Source organism: Grus americana, chromosome 18 (genome assembly GCF_028858705.1).
Source record: "Grus americana isolate bGruAme1 chromosome 18, bGruAme1.mat, whole genome shotgun sequence".
Lineage (NCBI taxonomy): Eukaryota > Metazoa > Chordata > Aves > Gruiformes > Gruidae > Grus > Grus americana.
The window spans coordinates 11,818,933-11,842,719 of NC_072869.1; the positions used below are offsets into that span (position 1 = coordinate 11,818,933).

Below are 23,787 nucleotides of genomic sequence, written 5' to 3' on the forward strand. Positions count from 1 at the left end.
TTGAAAGCTTGTGCCCATTGCCTGAGCTTTCTAGAACCGAGCACACCAGAGCACACCCTCAATTCAGAGCCATTTTTGCTCAGTGAGGTGGACTGCGCTCCTCCATGAACAGAAGCACATGCTGTCCAGACTGCAGGTTTGGGAATTCAAAACCTGTGGATATTCATGTTGTGATCCAGAGCAAAAATGCAGCTGAAGGGTGTGGCTTTTCTCCTTAAAGCCCAGAAGTGATGCTCTGACCTGCACCTTGCAGGGGGAAGATGTTTTGGGGGTCACTCTCATTTTCTATCCCCACTTCATTACTTGTGCTGGATGTCCAGTTTGGACAACCGGCTGCTGGGCTGGAGCCCTGTCTGGGGCTGATTGAACAATTATTGGGCTGGTGATATGGCAGATGTAGCAGGAGACGTGGTGTGAGGGATGGTGCCGAGGGGTGGGACGGAGGATGCTCATCTGTTACCCGCTCCCTGCCCGAGGCTGGCACGATCTGGCACCCCTGCACAGCCCGGAGACCCTCTGGCTGTGACTAACGTGAGAGGACACTGCCCTCTAGTGCAAATTTATCCAAGAGTTTCATGTGCCACCAGTGTCGGAGCCTGTCTGCCCAGCCTAACCGCTGTCCCCTTGTCCCTAGGACCGTGCTGCTGCTCAACCGCTCCGAGGTGCAGAGCGAGTTCCTCTCCATCGCCGAGAAGCTGAGTGCCAGTGAACACCCGCAGCACGCCACGCTCGTCATGCTCCTCGAGCACCTCTACCAGGCCAACTTCGGCACCCGTTGCGACCTGGACAGCCTGCACCACCTCCTGAAGGTAGGCTCGGGGAGCTTCGACTTCGGTGATGCCACGATGCAGTTGGGAACACTTTCATGCAGTTGGTTGGTGGATTTTCTGACCAAAATAATATTTGATTGACAAAAGAAAAAATGTTTTGATAACAGCTCTTGTAGGAAAAAATACACGTCTTTCCCTTGTCTTCTCAGGTTAGACCTGAGGTCTACACTTCTGTTTTGTGAAATCTGGTGGGGGGGGGGGTTGTAACTTGCCTTTTACTCCTTTCCCCATCCCTAAGTGGACAGAGGAAGAGCCCCTGGATTTGAAATGCAGCAAAAATGTTTGCTTGACCAGAGAAACACTTTGCTTTGGAGTTTGGGGTGGGGGCAAAAACTTGTGAGGACAAGCCCATAGGTTATTGAAACACACTTTTTTTTCTTTGCAGAGGTTTTGGGGTTCGAAGGGGTGGGAGGTAGAGGAGGGAGAGAGATTTGCCCAGTGGTGTAGTTAGTGACCTTCTCCAAAGGCCTGTACATTGCCTCTGCAGAGGGACCCCCCCTCAATCTCTCCTCTTGGCTCTGCTCCCCCCAGTCCAAGACACTGGAAGAGCTCTCGGAGATCTACGCCAGCGCTGCCGACGCACAAGAGATCGCAGCCGCCAGCAGCGACCCTGTCCCAGCCCGGGAGCAGCTGCAGTCCATGCTGCGGGACATTGCTGGGGCCGCGTCCTTTCCTGCCATTGCAGGTGAGAAACCCCCTCGCGCCCCTCTTTCCTCCAGGGTTTCCTACCGGCTCAGCCCCTGCAGCGGCGATGAGCTCCCCTGCACTGTGGGTGCCAGGAGCCAGCCCTTTGAAGTGCAAAGCCCTCCTTTGCGCAAAGTTTCAACCTAGTGCAACAACAAAAAAACCCCACCAACCCAGGTCCTATTTCATAACCACACGATGAGCCAGAAACTGTTTCTCATCTTTAATTAAACCAGCAACAACAAAAAAAAATACTTCTCCAGCTTTTGTGGGTGAGATGAAAACATTAAATCAGAAACCGATGGCAGCAGGTGATGCCCGATGGCTCTTAGGGTGTGAAATGTCCCATCGTCCCAATTGCGTGTGACTTCACAGGGATAATGACAGCAGCATCAGTGCTCTGCATAGCCTGGGCTGCCCAAAGCATGCGCACGGGGTGGGCGGCATCTCCCACCAGCCAGGAGTGCTGTCGGGAGCTGTATCGGGGTTCCCTGCAAACTAACTCCTCTCCCTCCTCTCTTCCCAGGTGAGGCTCAGCCTCGCAAGCTCCACACCATCCCCATCCCCGCCGCTCGCTGCTACACTTACAGCTGGGATCAGGATAACTTTGGTAAGCAGAGAGGGGGATCCCCAATCCCTTCAAGTGAGACTGTAGCCCTCTGTTCCCTGTCGCAGGGGCGGCTGAGCAGCGTTTCAGCTTGGCTGGGGCTGCCATTTGCAGCCGGGTGCATGACACAAACTGCGGCTGGAGCGTGAAAGAGCCAGGAGCAAACTGTTGGTGTTGGAGGGAGAGGTAACATGGGGATGCCAGTGTCCCCTAGATGGGAGAGGATGTGGGCGTCAGCTCAGGCATGATGCCTGCTGTGATCCCAAGCAGAGCCCTCCTCTGAGCGGTGGGCAAAAGATGCTGGTAGCCCCAAAACATCTGTTGCCAGAGACAAATCATGCAGGACTTAATCTCTTGGGCAAAGTTGTGCCTTGCATCAAGCTGGAAGAGGTTCGTTGCACCCGAGTCCATGGGGATATTGGTAGAATGGAGACCTTATTTGGTAGAAAGCTCCTCTGTGAGGAGTAAACCTTGCTTGTGCCCTGGACATAATTGTTGCTAGAAAAACCTGACCACATTGACATGTCAGAGCTTTGTGGGGTTGAGACCCTTTGGACGTTACAGCTCTTCCCCCACCCACAGCAGGGATGGTGCAGGAGCGGGTGCCTTTGCCATGCTGTTGGCCTGGCCGCAGCAGTTTTGCAGGGGAAGCAGCGGCTTCCCCTTCTGCTGAGCTGATCTCTCCGGCTTCCCCATTCCTGGAAGACCTTTTCTGTTCCTGTGAAGGTTTAGTGTTCGTTGTCTGCTGGCCCCAGCGACCTGGACCAGAACTCTGGCTTGGGAGTGACTTTGCAGTGAGCTCAGCCTTGCCAGGAGGCCAACCCACAGTGGGGTGATTTGGGGTTTCATTACCCAAATACCTTGCTTTCCTCCTGCCCTCCAGTTACACCCGGATCGGACGTGAGTGCGTTGTGAAATCTGTGTAGGAAGGAAGCAAAACCCCAACTGGTCTTTGCCTTTCGAGAACCCAAACAGAATGTGACCTCAAGAAGAGAAACATGTTTTGTTTTGCATTGCATCTGAGCACCTTATGGAAATCTAAAATCATTCAGTAGGAGGCTTTCAGCTCCTTGTTTGAAACCATGCAGGATCAAAGATAGTGTTGGCAGCACTGTAGTGGTGGTGTTGTCTGGGGTCATCACATTTCCAGTGGTTATGCTGGAGCCTGTGCCAGACACAATTTCCCTCTGGTTGTCTTTCAGATATCCTCAATGATGTCCTCAGCAAAGAGTGCAGCGTTGTCGAGCCCATGGCCTCAGAGAATGAGGAGGAGGACGAAGAAGAGGAGGAGGTGGAAACCGATGGCTGTTCCCCCGAGCGGGACTCTCTGCTTTCCCCCATCTGTGCCATTTCCAAAGACTCTGTGTACTCAGCGCTGTCGGAGGAGGGATCTAAGCCCTCGCGAGTGTCCCTCTTCACCACGTCCAGGGACTCCATCTCGGAGCTGACGGTGGTCTCCAGAAAGTCCTTGAAGTCATTTGTGTCCAGCCTAAAGGACTGCATGGACAGCGGGTACGCGGAGGACAGCGACGAGAGCTCCCTGGACATGGTGGGCAGGCCGGAGCTGAAGGTGGAGAAGACCCACCACAAATACAGACACACGCTGACCAACAAGATCTACAAACTGTTCAAGAGCAAAAGCCAGCTGGTCTTGAGGAGGGACCTGAAGGACTGCCCGGACACGGGCTCACTCTCACTGCCCCTGCGCCGGGCCGAGAGCCTGTGCACCCCCCAGGCCAAGCACCGCATCCCGGCACGCTCCCGGCGCGCTCACTCGCTGCCGCAGCATGTCCTGAGCCAGCGGCTCCCGGCCCCGCTCGCCCCGCGGCACTTCAGCCTCCGCCGACGGCCCTTCCTCAGCTACGACGAGGACGCCAAGGTGTCCACGCTGCGTGTCGTGGTCTTTGGCTCTGACCGCATCTCAGGGAAAGTGGCCCGAGCCTACAGCAACCTCAGGTGAGCCGGGTGGTGCAGGGGACCCGGCTGCAGGTACCTGCCCCTGCTGGGATGTGCCGGAGGGTTTGGCTCACCCAGCCCTCTCCTACCTTCTCCCAGGCTCAAGGAGAGCACCTGCCCCTCACTGACAAGGTACTTCAAGCTGCAGTTTTTCTACGTCCCCGTGAAGAGGAGCTGCTTGGCTCCATCGACCCCACTGATGCATCCCTTCCCATCCCTGGGGGACCCGCAGCTCCGGGGCTCGGCACAGGTGGTAGGTGTCCTGCTTGCTGTGGGGCTCACGGTGCCGCGGGGCTCATGGTGCCATCGAGGCTCTGCTTGGCCCCGAAAGCAGTGTGTGAGGATGCTGGAAGGGCAGGCTGACAGGAGCGTTGGTGTCTCTTCCGCCAGCCCCAAGTGGGGTGAGGAGCCTGTGGGGGGGCCCCTGGTGTGACCCCTGTGTGTCTGGTTTCAGGATCCCACCTTGGCTGGGATGGAGAGCAGCACCAATGACATCTCCCACTACATTGGCATGTTGGACCCATGGTACGAGCGCAATGTTCTTGGGCTGATGAACCTGCCCATGGACGTCCTGTGTCAGGTATGTTCATGCCAGCTGGTAGGGCTTGGCATCCTTGTCTCCCAAGGTACAGGGCAGCTGAGCAGAGAGCTTCTGCTTAGCACTGGGCCACCACGATCCTGTACAGCAGGCTGTGCTACACAGACACGGGATGGAGACGGGTCGTCAGGAGGAGGGTTTCTGTCCCTCGCAGGGTGGGACGGGCAGTTCTTGGCACCGGGCTGTGGGTACCATGTACCCCATCAGGCTTGTGACTTATTCTCTCACCGCAGTCTGCCAAGCCAGATGCTGAGCCACAGGAGGACTCCCAGGAGCAGCTGCCCATCCTGGCCGACATGATCCTATACTACTGCCGCTTTGCCACGCGCCCCGTCCTGCTGCAGCTCTACCAGACGGAGGTAGGCAAAGGGGCTCAGCCCCATCTTGGCCATGGGGAAAGGGGGGTCTTCTGCCTGTGCCACCAACTCAGGACCTGCTTGTGAAGTGCATAAGCATATGGCACAACCACCACGTGCTGGTGGGGCAGAGCTCAGTCTCCTCCCTGGGTGCCCATGGTGCTTTGACTGATGCTCCTGGTTCATGGATTGAGAGCACGCAGGTCCTGCCCAGACAATCCTTAAGTTACATGAGCCGTTCTCCATCAAATACCTCTCCCCATGAAACAAAGCGACTCCTGTCAGTGCTGACAGGTTATTCACATTGCTGAAAGTCCCTCTAGTGCTCTGCTTTCCAAACCAAGCCCCTCCACAAAGCCGATTTTCCATGTCCCACTGTGTGCACGGGGCAGACGTGGTAGGGAAGGTTGAATGCAAGGCTGCAACGACTGCTTTGGTGCTGTGACATGGGGCTGGCTCTCTGGCCAGCAGAGTTGCTGCTGTTCATGGGATTTGTCTTACTCAAAGCGATGCCTGGACCCTGCTGCTAGGCTCATCGTGGGTTTTCTTTTCAGTGAGTTGGGGAGTTTTCTTTAAGTGAAAAGTAGGGTTTGGGGCTTTTTTACTTGTTGGTGATTTGTTAAAACAGAAGTACAGCTGAAGGCAAGTGTCACCCAAGGCTGTGGTTGAAAGGTGTATTTTCAAAATGTGAAAGGATTTTCCCCAGCTGACCTGTTCCCTGCAGAAAGGAGTGAGAGGGGTGAAGGTTGCCTGGCACAGGCTGGGTCTCCTCACCACCACATCTTCCCTCTTCTCCCTCTGACAGCTCACCTTCATCGGGGGAGAAAAGATGACCGAAGTCTTCATCCATTCCCTTGAGCTGGGACACTCGGCGGCCACGCGGGCCATCAAGGCATCAGGTCTGTAGCTACTTCTGCACCCACAGCCTCAGGGTGGAGGTCTGCAACCTGCTGGGCTGGGAGATAGAAGGAAAGAGGGGCTGGAGGGAGCAGGGGCTGCGAGAGGTGTCTGAGCCCAGGCTGCATCGTGAGCAAAGATCCAGACATCTTTTCACAAATTCGGAAGTGAAGCATCATAGTTCTTGCAGTCTTCTTAAGGAGTGAAGCTGTGACAATGCCTTGTTGTTTTTGCTGCTGTGTATTTGCAATAACACCGCTTCAAGCCCATTTCCTTCCTCTCATCAGCACCTGGCCAAGTGCAACTCGTATTTTCTTTTTTGCTGCTTTCTGTTGTTTGTGCTTCGTCCAGGAGTGTCATTTATTAAAACCCTCTTTCCATTTTCCTTCGTTTACTGAGCAAATCAAGGTTCACGCATGTGTTTGCGGCCTTCCTGCAAGGGAGATCCGTGAGCTTTTGCACTAGGAATTCATAAAATTAGTAGAGACAAGAAGCAATGGCAGAAGCATCTGCCTACAGCGTGGTCTCCAGCTCTCCTGGGTGCCAAGGACAACACGCTGTCTGGTGCGGTGCAGCTCACAGAGACATCTTATGGCCAGCCAACAATACTGCTTTTAAACATGTTGCTTAATTTTTTTAACCAATTGCTTTTCTGTGATCTCGCCGTGTCTTTCTAAACAAAGCTCATAAAATACCCTCCACATGAAGTGTCACCACCCCCCTCCCCCAAAATACAGGCTTGGGCAAGACCTCTTCCCAATAACTTATGAAACCACCGATCCTTTCTGACTTTATTTTTTTTTTCCCTTGGGTTCTCTGGCAGCACACCACTTAACATCTGCAAAAAATTATCCAGGAAAAAAAAAAGTTAGTAAGTGTCGGGCACAGTATTTCAAGGCTAATTTAATGTGGGCACAAATATGCCCAGAAAAACAGGAGCTGGCTTAGCGATGTGGCCTTTTATTGCTTTGTGTTTTCCCTGGAGCACTGACCCCTCTGCACCGGCTTAGCCAGCACTGCTTTCAGTTTTGCAGAACTGCTTGTTGTGCTTTGTGTTGAAATTTCTGCACCGGATTAATTGCTTTCTGGCAGCTTTTAAGCCACCTTTTCTTTTTGCCTTTTTGCTCCACAGCTGTGTTCAGCAAACCATTTTTTTCCCCCCTTCTGTAGATACTGAGTGTGCTGCTGTATCAGTAGCCTGCCGAAGAATGGGGTAAAAGGCCACCGTGTGACATTTGCTCCTTGTTTTGTGCAGGTCCTGGCAGCAAAAGGCTGGGCATAGATGGAGACAGAGAAGCAATCCCACTAACACTACAGATCGCCTACAGCAAGGTGAGTGCACGGGACTTGCACAAAGACAAACGGGGCAGAAAACCACTTCAGTGCTGGGCAAACATGTCTGTCTGCCGGGGGGCTGAGAGAGGCAAACGCTGACAGTGTGCTGGAGGAGCCTGAATCCAAGCCCAGATGAGCCAAACTCAAGCTAATTGTCTACTTACTGGCTAATTGGGTCCGGCTTTCCACTCCTGTTCAGCCCAGTACAATAGGGAATGTGCAGCCAGTTTCCATGGACTGGACGTGCATTGGGTGCCACTTTACACTGGTGGACTTTGCTTCCAGGGAGCGATCTTCTGCTGGTCACAGCAGTCCTCCTATTTTGTTGGTCCCTCTGCAGTTAATTTAGTGTTAAGCCTGGGCAATTTCTGTAAATCCAAGGTTAAACGAATTTTAATGCCTACTCAAAGTTTGTGCAGCTCCAGGTAAATCCAGATCTGAGCTAGCCCAGCCAGACAGTCAGGGGTGGGAGGCAGGGTAACATCAACCTGGAGCATGGCATCTCATGGGCTTTGGTTGGTCTCTGCAGACAGCCGTCAGTGGAAGAAGTCACTGGAACGATGTTGAGAAGGTCTGCACATCTGTCAACCTTAGCAAAGCCTGCAAGAAGCATGAAGAACTAGGTGGGTAGAGGTGGTCTTTGTGCCTTTGCGTAGGGAGCAATGGGAGGGACTGGTGGAGCAAGAGGACAGTGTGGATCTTCTAGCTGGAGCAAAGCAGGGATGTGTGAATGCAGGAGAAGATACATGGAGGGTGCCTGGTGTTCCCTGGGGCATGCTGTAGTCCTTGGCTGTCCTTAGCACCACATCAGGGATGATGGGCAGTTGATTTCCCGTTGTCTTAAAGCTTCCAGCCAGGGAAATGGGATGTCCGTTAGGAACACGGCTGGGACAGTCCAAACAGCAGGATGGTCACTGGAGAGTGGTGCTTTCCAGAACAATACTTGTTTAGTAAGGAGAAGGAGAGACAGGTAAAACTGTTATTAAATGAAGTAGGACCAAGGGAGAGGGTGCTTGTCCTGCTGGCCGCAGCAGCTTTCAGCAGGCTCTTGCTAAGCTGATGCTTCAGCCTGGTTTCCTTCCTGCAGCTCAGAGATAGCTGGCTGCCACATGGTTTTGCTTCATAACTTTTTCTCTAATCGGGTTTCTGATGGGGTATTAATAAGGCTTTGAGCCTTTTAAAAGCAGCAAGACTTTTAGTCTGTGTGCATATTTAGAAGCAATACCTGTTCATTCTTGCTTAAGAACTGCTGTTTTGGCAATCAGACACCCAGTTCTGAGTAAACTGAGGGTTGTTTTAGTTCCTCTTTCCTGGTGTGCTTTGTGTCTGGCAGATGCATGGTTTGTGAGCGGAGTAGTTGGGGCAAACGGGTGATCTACCAAATAGGAGACAGCTCCTACATGCCCCATGGAGCTCAAGCTAAACCTGTGTCCCTCCTGTCCTTCCTGTTGCTACCCCATGCACAAAGCCATGCAGACAACCCTGGAAAAACCCCAGCAGGAATTAATTTCTCACCTCCTCTTTATATTCTGAGTTGGGTGTTTCTGCGCTAGTTCAGGAGCTTCGCTTGTGCTGCCAACACTGTGGGTTTGCTGCAGGGGGTGTCCTCAGTTCACGCTGGGGAGAAGCTTCTCCTTCGTAAGTCTCTTCCTTCCAAGAGAAACCCAGTCCCCTTGATTGTCTCTGTCAGTTTTCACATTCAGCAGTTTGACCACAGGATGTCACTGTAATTCCAGACACAAAAAAGCATCTCCAGGTGGACTGTGGGAAGGGGCATGCTGGCAGAGCTAGAACTTCCTCGTGAGGATGGGGCAATGGGTTTTCTCCTGTTTAGGTCCTAAGACAGTTAAATGGCCTTTGCTGCTATGTTTGGAAAGCAGTTGGAAATTACTCTGAAGTTTACCTCTGTCTCTCTGCTTGTTTTCCGTGTAGGTCAGCGTTGGGGAAGGAAAGCTAGGACTGTATTGTATTTCACTTGACAGTGGGGTCCTACTGAGAACTGAGTCTCTGGGATGCTTTGAAGGGTGAAGGGATGACTTGGGTTCCCAGCAGTGGCCCAGAAGCCCCAAGTGATTACAGTTTTCTTTTGTTACAGCCTCAAAGACAGAGTATCTCAACTTGACCATGACGGAGGTGGTCAAAAGGCAAAACTCCAAATCCAAAAAAAGTTTCAATCAGGTAACTCAAATCATGGTGCTTTTACATTTGGTAACAGGATGTCAGCCTGACTCAGCTGGGAGGGAAGCAGGGCAGGAGACAGTAGCTCCTTGGGGATCCATTTGCTGTTGGCCACCAAGCCTGCCTTAGGGGTCCCCAGCTCCCCTGCTCCCCTTCTCTGCACAGGGATAATGCACTGATCCTGGCAGCTCCCTCACTCAGACTCTTTTTCCATTAGCAGATCAGTGTGTCCCAGATAAAAGTAGACAAGGTCCAGATTATCGGTCTCCAGTCGTCCTTCGCTGTGTGCCTGGACCAGGATGAGCAGAAGATCCTGCAGAGTGTAACCAGGTAGGAACTGCAACGTTGCAGCTGCAGGTTGCCCGCTGCAGTCAGCGCTCCTGGGATGGTGCATCCTGTGTGTAAGGACTTGTTCATGAAGCATGGGTTGCCAATGGGGGGACAGGTTCCTAAGCACCATTGTGGATCTATGCCAGATGCCCAAGCTGGGTGACATAGCTCCAAGCTCTGTAGCAGAGCTGAGCTCAGGTGGGATGGATGGTCCTGCTCAGATCCCAGCAGTAGTTTACCTTCATGACTGCCACAGGTGGTCTCCAGTCAACTGTAAACTCTGTAAAGACAGCTCTTTCAGTAAGTCCAGAGGATGAAGTATTTGAAGAGCACTGGGCATATGAGCAGAGCTTTCAACTTCTAAACCTTGTTTTGGGTTTTCTACCACCTTTGGCATACCCATTGCAGAAGGAACCCATGATCTTCATGGGAGAGACTGGGGTAGAGTAACAATTGTTCATTCGACTGTTCATCCATCAATCATGTCTCCAGGGCACCAAACTGGCTCTCCAGGTGATGGAATTTGAAAACTCAACTGTTGTTGTAGACAACAGAGAGATCAAACCAGTTGATCCATGGGTCTTAAAAATGTGCAAGCATTTTAATTTCTCCCTCAGAGAGAGCAGAACTCTGCGAGGTTATGCTGCCTGCAATGGAAAAATATTTTGGATCTTATTTGTTAAATGACCCTAAAGAGAAATGTTTCACTCATTCGTTGTGCAGCTCAAGGGGCTAGTGGGAGAGTTCAGTGCACGAAATGGAAAATGAGCTACTTCCCTCTCCCCCATCCTTGGTGGATGCAAAAGTTCTCATTTTCACTAATGAGTTTCAGAAGTTACTCTTTATGGATGTCAACTCTAGGTCCCAATCTGAGCCAGCTTAAAGACCTGAACTCTCAGCACTCCAACTCCAGTCCTGTTAAAGACTGCACTGATTCCTGTTTGCTTGCAGATATTTCTGCTGCATCTAAGGACTGTGATTCTCAGCCACACACCTTACATGTATCTTGGTTTCTTTTTGTTCCCCTGCAGGTGTGAGATCTCTGTGTGCTACAAACCCAGGGACAGTGATCTCTTTGCACTGAGAAGGTCCTCTTTGCCTCACCAGGACCCCTCTGAGTTTCATTCTCTCCTGTGTTTACCCATTGCCACCTTCAGTGGAGCACTGCCGTAGAAGAATCTTGTGTCCTCTCAGACCAGACTCCCATCCAACACCAAGACAGGCTCAGGAAAAGGGAGTTGACTGTCCTCCTTTGGGCTGGAGACCTAGCTGTTCTTGTCCAAGACATCCTGTGGATGAAGCGTTAGTGTGGTGGCTGAGCTGCTCCTGGTCTGGGCTTAGCTCATCCCTGGGAAATGGGAACATTGTTGTTGTGGTCTTCTATCTCTCAGGGTTCCTCAGCAGTGGGAGGAGAGTGATTTCCTTGAGATGTCCACCTGGTTCAGCAGACTGCCAACACCTGAATTGAGAGGGCAAGGCAAGGACAGTGATATTTTCCTGCCAGCAAATGGTGCTGTGGCTGTATTTGACAGTGACTGCAAGGCCAGTGTGATCTAGGGGGAGCTCCTGGGGAGACATTTTGGAAAATGAATGTCCTTGGCTGAGTGGTGGTAGGTGGCCTTCAATGTGTGCAGAGTTGCAGACCACCCAACTGATGTCCTGATGGCATTTCACCTGTAACAGGTTGAGGATGCTCAGGACAGTTCTTTGGGGATGGTGACATGCTTTCTCAAGGTTTCCTTTAAATTATGAAGGTCTTGCAGAGAAATAGTGCAGAGCAGAGCAACCCAGCTGAGGCCCAGAAAGACCCCAGCATGGGTTGTAGACTGCTGCTTGTGTTCCAGTGAATTGAGTGCAATAGGCCATACGAGGGCATGGACAGCTTGTCATGTATACATGTATTTACTGTAAATCCAGGACCTGCAGGAGATGAACTTCGAATTTCTGCAGAATTTCAGAGTGGACTCATGAGATGTACTCCCTGAGCAGCTCATGTTCTTGCATCCTGCTCCCCAGCACTGTACACTAGAGACATCCCAGAGGCTGAATCCTCAGTATTTGCTTGAAATATGGCAGGACCCATGCTCACACTCACAGAAGGGAGAGAAGTATGAGGGAAACCACTAGTATTGCCTTAAGCTCACCTGAAGAGGCAGCTTTACTAGAGAAGGACCCAGCACCAAAAACACTAGTGACACTTGCAAGCGACAATAGGATTTGAGATCCGCCCCCTCCCCTGCAAAGAGGCTTTCTGCCCTCTTCCTTCTCTCTTCAAGGCTGTAGGTACAGAAAGGTGCAATATTTGGGGATATTTAGAGGTGTTCTGACCCCATGAGTAAAAAAATGAGACTGGAAAAGCCTTGCCTGGTTTCATAGCCCTCAAGCTGTTTCTCAGTAGTTCTTGGTGATTGCACTAATGATAGCAGGCAGAAGAGCATGCTGCCTGCTGCAGGCTAAAAGGATCTTACTGCCGAGGACATGTGCTCCCTGGAAACGTCTGGAAAGGACCTCCAGTGCTGCTGGGGGCTGCAGGGCTCAGTGTGGGTCCCTTAATCCTCCAGAAAACAGGACCTGGTCAGCTCTTAGCACTAGCTAGAACAAGGTTGAGCTTTGTCCCCAAGGGCTGGTGGCACAGCAGCAGTGTCATATGAGGTTAAATCTGCCAGGAAAAGGGCCAGAGCCCCTCAGGGGCTTTGGTTGTCTTGAAGGAGTGTGGGTCAGGTTTATTTGCAGGATTTCTCCACGTCCCTTCTGGAAGTGTTTGGGAGATCTCTCCTGTGCTGTCAACTCTGATCCTGGCCCCACTGCCCCTGTTGTGGGGGCACAGCTTGGTCTGTGCCCAGTGATGAACATCTCAGGTTAAGAAGGTACCAGCTGGCTCTTTGGTGTCCTCAGCAGCTCTGGATGCAGCTTGTGCCAGTGGCCAGAGATGAGCAAAACCAAGACATGAACACACTCCTGAGACCTCTGTGCTTCATCCTTTTACTTGAATAAACCATCCCAAGGATGGTGTTGTCTTGTGTACTCCAAGACAAGACTCTCATGCAGGGCAAAGCATCACTTGAACGTAAGCAGGTGCTCTGGCTCCACCATGATGCAAAGCTGGCTTGGACTCCCAGCAAGGACCCACTTTCCCTGGCCACCCACTGACTCCAGGAGCACCCAGCTTTTCCGATGTGCACGGAGCAGCATTGTTCCCTTGCTCGCAGCACAGACTCAGCAAGGACACCAAGACACTTCTGGGTCATGGTGGGCTGTCCTGTCCCTCACAGGGTGCCTGCAGGGCGATGTGGCAACACCTGCTGAGGTCGCTGCTGTGCACTTCTGCACATCAGTATTTTAAGTCCAATAAGCTCCAGGGACCAGAAACAGATTTTAATAGCTCTTTCCACGCACTTGGATAAAGTTTTCTCACTGACTTTTCATTTCCCAAACAGATTTGTGTGCATCTCCTTGTAAGGGGCTGAAATTTGACAGCTGGGTTTTTTGTTCAATACTTTAAAATAGCACCTTATCCTGTCAAAACATTGCTATTTGTGATCTTGATATCCGTGGCTAAATATATCCCTGCCGCTGTTAATGATATAAACCTCTTTGGCTTCAGCTGGCCCTAAAGAAATACTAGAGAAGAGAATTTCCATCTCGTGGAGAAAAACAAACACAAACTCTAGGGACTTGTAATCCTAGCTAAGGTTTTGACCTCTGATACTTTCTGGAAATGAAAGAAGGCTGAGGTTCCTTCAGGTCATCCTTGTACATATGTGCAGCCTCACCAAATCTCTGTAATGTCTGTGCTGATCTGTAAAATACTGTTCAAAGAACTTTTAAGGTAATTGTAAAATATTAAATGTTGATTTATTTCGAGTACAAATACAGCATTTGAGTCGAGTAATTCCTGAGCAGGCGGGAAGCACAGGAGGAGGTTCCGTATCTCCATGAGGAGGGCAGGGAGCACCCGAGTCCTTTGCAGAGCAGCTGTCCTGAGAGCAGGAAAAGGCTCAAATAGTCATTATGTTCATGAGCTTGGTCCCAGAGGGCATGACATGGAGACCTGCAGTGGTTAATTGAGCTGCTCTTGTTCTGTGAGTAAAAAAAAGCAGATTTTGATGCTGTAAATCCAAAATTGGTTTCATGCTGGATTAAGGAGAAAAGAAACTAGCAGAGCCTGCGTGTGCAAGGTGAGGTCTGTGCACACCCTTCCCTTCGAGGAGGCTCCTTCACCTTTGCAGTGTTGCTTTGCAGAGAAATACGAGTTACGCCGAGAGCTGAGCACCTGGCAGAGCCGGGGCCATGGGCAAGGTCCAGCCCCGGGGTGCACAGCAGAGCCCTGGGACGAAGGTGACTGCTCGGGGTCAGCAGGTTTTTGCCCAGCAGCTGGGTATTGGGGCATTTCTGACTTCGAAATCTCTTGTGTGTCCTTGGGGACGCAGACTTTGCAGATGGAGCTGTTGCTACTGAAAGTACTCTGAAATATGAAATGACACTTAACTGTCTCAAGTGTCGCCTTCTCTTCCTGTGGATATTCAAGGAAAGAGGCTTGGTTGGTAGATGTGAGGGCCAATGTGTTGTAATCAAATAAATAACGTGGGAAAAGTAATTTCATCTCAGACAAGCCAAAAAAACCAGAGGAGAATAACTTTGTTAATCAGCACTTCCTTATGTATAAGCTATCAATTTTTTTCACTCTGATTAGAAAATAACAAAAGGTGTTTTTTAATAAAAAGAAAAGGGTCTTTTGAAGAGGCAAATGAAATTCAACATGAAAATACTTTCTTTTCTGAACGGGAATGATAATCTGCTTTTGTTTGTTCTCAACAACAACAAAAAACCCCAAACCCTAAACCACAAATCCCCCTTCCCTGTTCTTTTCTTTTTAAAAAGAAAAGTGGAAGGAGGAACATGCATGCTTAAATCTGAAGCAGAAAGTAAGTATTGTTCTAAAAACATGCATGACGAAAAGTTTAGGATCAAGGCTCAAGTCTGATCCTTGAAGTGCTGCATAGCTGAGGGTTTTGTCCTTCTAAGTACAAAAGATTTAGCAAACAGCTGCTGATAAAATAAGCAAGGCCGGGTTAAGGCTAGACTATTTAACAAAACTAGTTTTGCCTCTTGTAGATAGGGTCGAATCAACTCGACGGAGCTTTTTGCAACTCTCACGGCATCAAAGCTGAGCTGGTCTGTGGCCTGTCTGCATCCGTGAGGGATGGGAAGATAGCGGGTAAGGTGTGTTCGGCATTTCAGGCTGAGAGGCTTCCTGAATGAGATAGGTTATACCAAAAAAATGCCTTGGGGTTTTGGTATCTGTTGGTTTATCAAGGTGCAGTGGCAGTTTGAGACAGTCCCCTGCTGTGTCAGGGGTTGTCATCCCACAGCCACCTCAGCCTCAGCACAGCTGGAGTCGGACATGATCCACTGCCAGTGAGGACATGGAGATGTGGTGTGGGAATGCACTGTGAGGTGACTCCTCAACACCATTGGTGGTGACCCTCCATCCTCTGCTCTTCTGCAATGGCGCTTTGTGTATAGGTCCTCTTCATGTTTACTGGTGTGATCCCCATGGCTTCTTCCCACCAGCACCACAAGGAACATCTCGGTGTGGATGCTTGCATCAGGTACCAGAGTGCCACAGGAGCTGATTGAGAGCCAAATCTGCCACCCTAGAGCCACCATGGCTCAGTGCCGGCAGGGAGCGAAGATCTTAATACATGCAGGCAACATAATCAGGTTGCTCAGGGTCCAGCCAAGGTTTGAATAGCTTTGAGGATGGAGACATTCTAGTGCATCAGCTGGAGAACAATGTAAGTTGTTATCATCCAGAGAAAGGGTCCTTAAGTGACCAATCATCATCTGGTGGCTAATTAGGAATACAGAGTGAATCAGTATCAATAGGCAGGTATGAGATTGCCCGTGCTGGATCCACTATTAAAGTAGTTAAGATATTCCTCTGAAAGGTAGAAAAAGCAGGTGCCATCCTCTTTCGGCAGGTGGGGCAATAGAACCCACCTTCCATTGTCTATGTAGGTCATCATCAGGTTGTCTGAATGGAGACATTGCTGTGAGGCATGACGAATGCTCCCAAATAACGACAGTTGTATCTTGAGGCATTTTAAGTGAGGCAAAAATACATTCACTCCTAAATGTGGCATTTGTTTAGACTGACTCTTCTTTAGTTTACGGTCATGTTGGGGAAAAAGTTCACATGGTCTGCCAGAGGTGAGCAGAGGTCTGCCAGGATCAGGACAGCTGCCTGGAAAAAGCTGGAACCTGCATCCAGGCTTGCTGTGCTGGGACAAAAATAGCCCGAGCATTTGTTTGGTGATGGGTACTTCACGTGGGTGCAGGGACTTGCCCACAGGCTTATGCAGTGCGGCACCTCTGATCCCTTCCTCGTGCTCAACTAGTTTTTTGTTGGAAGTGCAGGTGCAAACCTTCCTCTTGTATTTTTTGCTTCCTGGTAGACAAACATGTAGTTTCATGGGTGGCGTTTCCAGATGGTAGTGAAAGACCAGCACATGGGAGATAACATGGGGTATGGAAGCCCACCAGGACATGGGGACTGGGGTCATGGGACCTGACTTGGGCTGCTTCCAGGACATGTCTTACAAGGAGGTATTTCAAAGGTGCTCGTCTGCTGTCTCAGCTGTAGCAAGAAATAGCAGAGAGCAGCCAGGCTTCCTGGCAGCTCCCAGTCCCCACAGACCATTACAGGATTAGGATTAACATGCCCAGGGTGTCTCCTCAGTTAGAGGTCACAGCCCCACAAGCACCGTCCCCTCCTTTCTGTCTGCCTGTTGCCTGTCTGTTCCCATCACTGCATCTCAAGTTACCTTCAGCTGAAGCAGAGGTACTTCAGGATGGCTCAGGTCCTGCTGGCAGCAAGCCCCAAGCTTGGCTCCCTGCCTGCGGGTTGGTGACGGGCTAACCGAGCCATGGCACGATGGCCAAATTCACCCCTCTGCTAGGGACAGCATCTGCCTGACCCAGAGGGGTTTATCAAGAGCCCCACTAATAATCCAGCACTTCAGAAGAAAAGGGAGAAATGGAAGAAAATCCAGAGAATATCTTCTATTGCCAAACTCCCTGCCCTAGTTGCCTCTTGTGGTTGCAAGTTTCTGTGCTGGTAGATCAGGCTGTTTCCCACGTGCATGATTTAGCTGCTCTTACAGGCAGTTGTAAAGTAGAAAAGATTGGAAATTTCCCTGAATTTTGCTTAATTCTTAAAGGTTTTGGCCAGTACCCATGACTGAAAAGTGCATCTGACTCTGTCTCAGGACTGACCTTTGCTCAGGACTAACGAGAGTGAAGCTGGACAAGTGAAACATTTCTGGGCTGCAGGCAGGTGTTTATCTCTCTTGGCAATGCCTGCTGCTCCGCTATCCTTATCTTGTGCTAATTAATGATCAATTAAAAGTTAACAAGGCTCCCTGTGCCTGCATGAGGAATGGAGCTTTCCTAGAAGGGAAAATTCACCCAAGAAGAGTCACAGTGTGCTAATGATGCAAAGTTGCATAATTATCACTATGTTCAGATGCAGCACGTGTCCCGTGGCCCGTATGCCTGTGCCAGTTGGTGCAGGCAGCTGACTGTGTGAGGAATGGGGTGGGTTTTTCTGTGCCAATCCCGAATTCGCTTTCTTCCTCTGCACCCTTGTAATCGCCTCTCCCCTCCGTAGGCACCTCCCCTGCAACACCCACAGGAAGAAATGCAAAAACTAAAGGGCTGTAACCAGAGCAAACGGCCAAAAACTGAAATCCAAATCAAAGCAAGCATGAAAAGCATTTTGTGGTGTTTACCCAGCTCTAGGATAACCTAGACTTGGGTTGGACTGCATAAAACTTTCTGGACAGCAATGGGCCAGTGTAATGCAGCGTATTTAGCTGGTGTTTCCATCTGCAGAGTGGACCTCAGGCAGGGTGGCTCAACCAGTCGAACACTCCCTGTTTTCACAAGGACTAGTCCTGCTTCTGGTTGTGTCTGGAGACTTTCTAGGAGATGCCTATGAACTGCAGGCTGAGACATTGCCCTCGTAATCAGAAATCTGTGGATGGATTTGTCAGGATGCCCAGGACCCTGGGTCCTCCACACTCTGGTCTACTGGGAGATCTTTGAATATGGCAGGCTCTGTCACATCTCCCAGGAATGGGTCAGATGGTGCTGCCCCTCTGCACTGTCCATGGGCACTGGCTGAGTGCTGACTTGCAGGAAAAAATGAGACCCTGAATCATCAGTATTTTCCTTGTACCACAGCGCATGTTTTTTCCCATAGTTGATCTCTGTGTTGACTTACCATCAACAGTGGTCCAGGTTAAACTGCTTGAGAACAGCATGCTCTTGTAAGAGGGTCCTACAAGAAAGTTCAGCCCATTGAGAGTTTTCCTGCCCAGGTACCCAGATGAATTGTAATCCTAAAACTGCTGATTAAATTTTTGCTGCTCTTTTATGGCTGGTTTCAATGGCTCACTGGGTACAGGAAGCAATGGGGTAGCGCCAGCTGTGGTGGTGAATGCAGCACTCTGCAGCCAGTCCCTAGGAGATTGGGCAAGGTGTGAAAGAAGGGACTGAGTGCAGGCACCGTCTCATATCTCTGCATGCTCCAGACCATCATCTGAACCCCTTCCTGCCGCGGACTGGGTGACTGAGAGGCGTGTGGTTCCTCTGAGATGTGACACACTGGAACCGGCACAAACAATCTGGGTAGGGGTGAGACTGAGCAATAGCTGAGATTCCTCCTCTGTTTAACTTCACAGCCATCGTGAAAGGAAATATATGCTATCTTTAGTTAGAAGCCAACCTCTTCCCGTCCTAAGAAGCCAGCTGTACTTTCACATGTGACTTGAGCCTGTGTGTAACCAAGACTGTTACGGTAATTGTGCCAGTCCCATGGGCCAAAGAGAGCCCCACATAGGGGATGAGGCTTGAAGCCTTAAAAAACTGTGGGGATGCTGGTATTCATGCTGCTTTCTCTGCTTGTTTCCTGAAGGAAGAGCAGAAGAGGCATCCATCTTGATCAGAAATTGCCCAAGAAAAGACATTTTGCTGAAGAGAAATGGTGCCTGTAGCCTGGGCTGGGGGCCAGCAAGGATGGAGTCATCTGGCTTCTAACTTGTCTCTACTCCAGTTTCCTTGAAGCCATCAGTAGGGAGCGACTTGCCTCATGCACCTGTGACAGTTTTTGCGGGACCAAGCTGAGGTGCCCCAGCACCCTTCCCATGCTGTCCTCTGCCCCTGGGATGCTCAGGACATGTTACCTCTGTTGCAGTGAGTGAGTGGCCTGGTGGGCTGTGTGTTGAGGACTGGAGCCCATCGTTGTGGCTGGGCTACAGGTCCTCTTGTCCTCTTCCAGCCCCACCTTGGCCATGGTTGGGTTGGGCTCCTTCCTCCATGACATGAAGCATGCCCAGTGCAGGACGGAGGAACGGACTGAGCCTACGTTTCCCTCCATCCCTCTCTTCCCAGGTACGGCTCTCAGAGACCATGTGAATATTTAGCTGGAGCCTGGAGGTGCCTGGGTGGGACGGGAACTCGGAGGGTGGATGCAGCCCATAACTCATTCTCTTCACTGACAGACAGAGTGGGTGTAGCTAACAGCTGTTGAGCGGTGATTGTAAAACATTGGCCAAAAGGAGACTGTGTTTCTCACTTTCTATTAGAACGTGTTTACAAATAGTTTGAGATAGTGGGAGATGTTTTCTGAACTCTTCCAATATGACTAGTGTGTCTAAATATGCAAGCTGTGGGACTCAGGTTTGCATGAACTGACTCGTCTATTAGTCATTTTAAAGCCTTTGAATACCCCTTGTGCATACAACCATGCCAGGAAATACACATGAAAACAAAAAAAAATCCAGAAATCTAAGCAGCCCCTCTGCAAGCAACCACAGCCTGCAGCTGGGTAAGGAAAAGCCTCTAACAATGAAGGTTTTGCTCCAACACACACTCAGCTCCCCCCCCCCGGCGGGATGTGGGTCGGGGCTGCCTTAGCCCGTGGTGCTCGTGGGCACAGACGCCTGCACCCACTGCCGCAGCCAGCCGACGCGCGTGGGGGCTCGCTGCTTCCTCGCCCCACAGAGATGCCCCGGAGGAGCTGCCTCTTCTCGTCCACCACAGTTGCTCTGCTGGGGTGCTCCCACAGCTGAAGGGAAGATGAATTTTTGGCTGTCAGCAGATGGAGTTGATTGAAAAACTGGGAAAATAACTTATGAGTAAAGGTGTGATCGTTACATTGCAGGGTGCTAGAAAGAGATGCTTCAGCTATTCCTCCCAAATTCTGTTTTTTCTCTGGGGAATTTTTAAGCTTATTTTGTCATGATTTTTTTATTTCTCCTTTGCAGTTTTCTCCTGCATCTCTTCTTTTCCCAGCTCTCCATCCCTGGCTTTAAAAAGTCCAATGAAGTAAAATCCCTAAGGTGCTGAACCTCAGGGAAAAAAGATGCCCAAGAGTGAGGAAATGGGAAGAGAAAAAGGAAATAGTAAATCAATAAAATAGTTTTTCATGTTTTTGATGTGTTTAAAACAAACCTGTTTTACCTAGTTGTGACGTCCCTGTTTAAGAAATGTGGAGCTGGTCTGCAAAGCAGAGACAGACCCAAAAGTGATGAGTCGAGGCCAACAAAGGGACTCCAGTGGGGAAATTCTTCATGACTGCAAAAGTAAGGGAGAGTGGTTGGTATCAGCAAATGCTTTTGCTTCTTCAGGCAGCAACTGTCTATATCTCTGATAGCATCAGCAATCCCTCACTTTCACTGAGTGACACCAGTAGATCTCCCCATGGTTCACCCAAGAGGACAATATCGTTTTCCTCACCATACACATGCAGATCATCCCATTGTGGAGGAAAGAGAGGACATACAGTACCAGACCCACCTGGCTAAGTTGCAGGCTCCTCACTGACTTGCCACCAGAAGGACACGGGTGAGGTGCTGGGATGAAAGCAGGTGACAAACAGCAAACACAGGAGCATCTCACAGTTAGGAAAGGCAAAGGAGGCGCTGGGCTCCAGGAGCACGCTTGCCCTGTGAGCACATTAACAGTGAGACATACACAAGGAAAAGCTGGTTGAGTCCTTGCTGGAGAGGGAAAGCTGTCCATGGATGATGTTCAAAATGTTAAAGGCATGTTTGCATGAACTGGGAAGAGCCCATCTGGGAGCTGGTGGCTTCAGTGTAACCATCAGACACAGGGCCAGATCCCCTTATGCAAGGTAGGCGCACTCAGGAATGTTAAATGCTTTAAATCACCTGATGTGAAGAAATTCCTGCCAAGGTGCTTCAGGATTCAGCTAAGGGCTCCCTCTTGTAGTCACTTTTGGGTAGAGAAAACGTGAGGTTGCAAGACTGGAGAAGGACAAGTGAAGGACCAGCTTTTAAAAAGGGGGAAGGAGCTGGAGCTCTCTCAGCTTAATTCAACTGCTGGGAAAATGCCAGCGCAAAAATCCCAACCCTTTTCAAGTACCTGGAAACAACAGGGAAGTGAGGGATTTATCAGAACCAAACTGGGGATTTGTCAGAACCAAACTGAGTTAAACCAATGTGGTTTTGCTCCTACAGCAGAACAACAAACCCCGAGGATGCTGAGGAGACATCTGAGTACGGTGGAGTTTCTGTGCCGTCTGCAAGGGAACTGGGGAAATGCAGATGTGGTGCATCCACCACAAGCTGGGTGGGAGGCCAGCATCCATGGTCTGGGCACATGTTCATTGCCAAGCTGGGAGGATGGAGCAAGGTGGTTGTGCAGGGCCTGTCCTGCTGCCGAGGCTTTACAGTCTATTCATTAATAAGACGGGAGATGGAGCAAAGAGCATCTGAATTACCTTCACAGGTGAGGCTGAGCAGGATGGTGACTCCAGTGGAGAATTGGAGTTTAAAGTGAACTGAGCTGAGTCCAGGTTTTTTTACCTCTCTCCATAGGCTGCGGTTCAACAGGGACAAGTGCCAAGATTCCCCTTGGGACAGGAGTGGCAGCTACGTGACAGGGGACAGGGAGCGATGGAAAAGCTGTGGGGATGCTGGGGGTCACAAGCTGGGTCTGAGCTGCTGTATCCCAACTGGGTGTCACAGGTCAGGCTATACCAGTGTAAAAAAGGAGCACCACTGCCATGAAACAGTCAGGTCCAGTCTTTTTCCTCTGTGACCTGCGAAACAATGGACAGCGTGGCCTCTGAGGGGAGATGTAAGGTTTAGACTCAACTGGAGAAGGCTGATGATAGGGGGATGTTGCCAGACCCGTTCAGGTTAGGCAGGGTGAACAGGCAGGGATGGCCACGCAGGGGGAGCAGAGATGGTCTTTGTGCCTTGGGCATGCCCTGGGGGCTGGTTTCTGGGTCCAGGCTTGTCCTGGGATTCTCCAAAAAAGCAAGCCTTGGGATTAAGGAACAACCTGCCCCATTATCTGTCTTATGCAGCAGGTTGGAAGCTCAAGCAGTGTTTTGAAAACCTGAAAAACAACTGTAGAAACAGCTTCTCCACTCAGCTTATCAGCTCAACAAGTGAAGTGGAGCAGAGTGACTGTGATTAAAAAGAGCTGTTTCCTGTTGCACGCTATCGCTGGCAGAACCGATAAGCTCAAGGATTTGAGCTCATTCCAAAACTGTCACCTTGGTACCCACGGGTGAGCCGTAAATTCTGGGAAAAAGATCCTGGGAGGTGTGAGCAGCGGGCAGGGGAAACTTATAGCCCTCGCCGTACGTGCACACAGCACTTAAGGTTTTGGACAAAAAGCAATCTCTCACCATTTCAAGCAGCTGATCTCTTCCTCAGTGCTGGCAGGTCACTGACAACCTGTGCGAGCACAGATGTGCCCAGCTCATCGGCATGGGACGGCTGCAGCACCCACCAGCAGCACCGGACCCGTTTCCTACAGGTGCCTCAAAGTTTCCTGCTCACAAGGGGGTAACCTCAACTTGCAGCGGGTTTTCCGTCGCCTGCGCTGCTGGGCAGTTGTGTGACACCAGGCATGTAATTGCAGCCCTGAGGATGGTGGGAGCTGGTCTCTGGACGGGATGAAAAGACAAAGCTTGCTGGTTTCTTATCAACTGTTTGCTCATGCTTTTTGCAATGAATTTGCTTGGAATTTCAAACCTGTAATTAACCTGTAGGAGAGCAGTCACGTCTCCTGTTGCTAGTACCTGTACAGTCTTCATCAAATAAGATGATATTTTCCACCCTTGCAGGGTGGAGATGCTGCTCAGACTTGAAAAGTCCATGATTTATTATTATTATCTTCTGCTGCTGCTAACTCCTTATTATGGATTTTTTCCAGACAAAAAAAAAAAAGTTGGAGATGACTTAGTTTGAAGAAATGAAAAGGGCAGGTTAAATACCATCAAACTGGCTGTTTGCTTGGCTTTCCCCCTCCCTAAATTTCCCCATCTTCTATATTTGCTAAAGCTGGAATAAAACTAGAATTGGGCTGAATTCCAGGGTGGAAAATAGAGTTGCGACGTCCAAATATTGCCTGGTTTGTGACCTGTTCCCTTACAAACTGTAAGAAAATCATCCATTGACTGAAGCGTTGGGGATTTGGACATCTGCCACGAGGAGTTTTCCCTCCAGGATGGTGGTTTAGAAGGAGCGGAGCTCAAACAGCACCGTTTTCTTTGCACAAATACCTTTGCTTCCCTCAGAAACTCGGTTGAGTTGCTAGCTATGCTATTAAAGCAGCCACGTAATGATGGAAAATTAAAGCTGGGAAAACTAAAGCATCCATGAATAGAAACCAGGGCAGGAGGTGTCCAGAGCTCCCCTTTGACAGGAACCTTTGGGCATTCATGGGATGTGGAGCAGTGGCCAAAATGTGAACCAAACGCCAGCGCCGTGATAGGGAGGAGAAATATCTCGATCTCCGCTGGCCCCACTTGCTGCCAGCCCTGGCATTGCTGCTGGTGCTCCTTCATCCCCACCAGTGCCAGTGCCGAGCGAGGGGCTGGGAGGCGCTGGGGGCCCTGCGTGCAGCTGCAAGGTGCCGGAGCGTCACAGCCAGGAGGGACCCAGCCCCGGCCGGTGTCGGCATGTCACGGCC

At 50.5% G+C, this 23,787-nt stretch overlaps 2 protein-coding genes across 4 annotated transcripts in view; both read left to right on the top strand.

Annotated features, from left to right (window-relative positions):
• The window catches only part of PIK3R5 (phosphoinositide-3-kinase regulatory subunit 5), a 65,028-nt gene extending 51,386 nt beyond the window's left edge, over window positions 1-13,642 (top strand). For 2 of the 3 annotated variants that reach the window (XM_054846830.1, XM_054846831.1), the window contains exons 7-19: window positions 635-809; window positions 1,362-1,515; window positions 2,041-2,124; window positions 3,324-4,077; window positions 4,177-4,330; window positions 4,532-4,657; window positions 4,909-5,034; window positions 5,837-5,930; window positions 7,184-7,260; window positions 7,793-7,886; window positions 9,359-9,441; window positions 9,659-9,771; window positions 10,803-13,642. In XM_054846830.1, coding sequence (XP_054702805.1) covers window positions 635-809; window positions 1,362-1,515; window positions 2,041-2,124; window positions 3,324-4,077; window positions 4,177-4,330; window positions 4,532-4,657; window positions 4,909-5,034; window positions 5,837-5,930; window positions 7,184-7,260; window positions 7,793-7,886; window positions 9,359-9,441; window positions 9,659-9,771; window positions 10,803-10,944 — 2,176 coding nt within the window. In that variant the 3' untranslated portion in view covers window positions 10,945-13,642. The remainder of the gene's footprint in view (window positions 1-634; window positions 810-1,361; window positions 1,516-2,040; window positions 2,125-3,323; window positions 4,078-4,176; window positions 4,331-4,531; window positions 4,658-4,908; window positions 5,035-5,836; window positions 5,931-7,183; window positions 7,261-7,792; window positions 7,887-9,358; window positions 9,442-9,658; window positions 9,772-10,802) is intronic. The other variant, XM_054846832.1, reaches the window with a different exon arrangement.
• Window positions 13,643-22,407: 8,765 nt separating this feature from the next.
• The window catches only part of PIK3R6 (phosphoinositide-3-kinase regulatory subunit 6), a 40,675-nt gene continuing 39,295 nt past the window's right edge, over window positions 22,408-23,787 (top strand). Inside the window, exon 1 of the mRNA XM_054846786.1 lies at window positions 22,408-22,629. The gene's annotated coding sequence lies outside the window, so the exon portion shown is untranslated. The remainder of the gene's footprint in view (window positions 22,630-23,787) is intronic.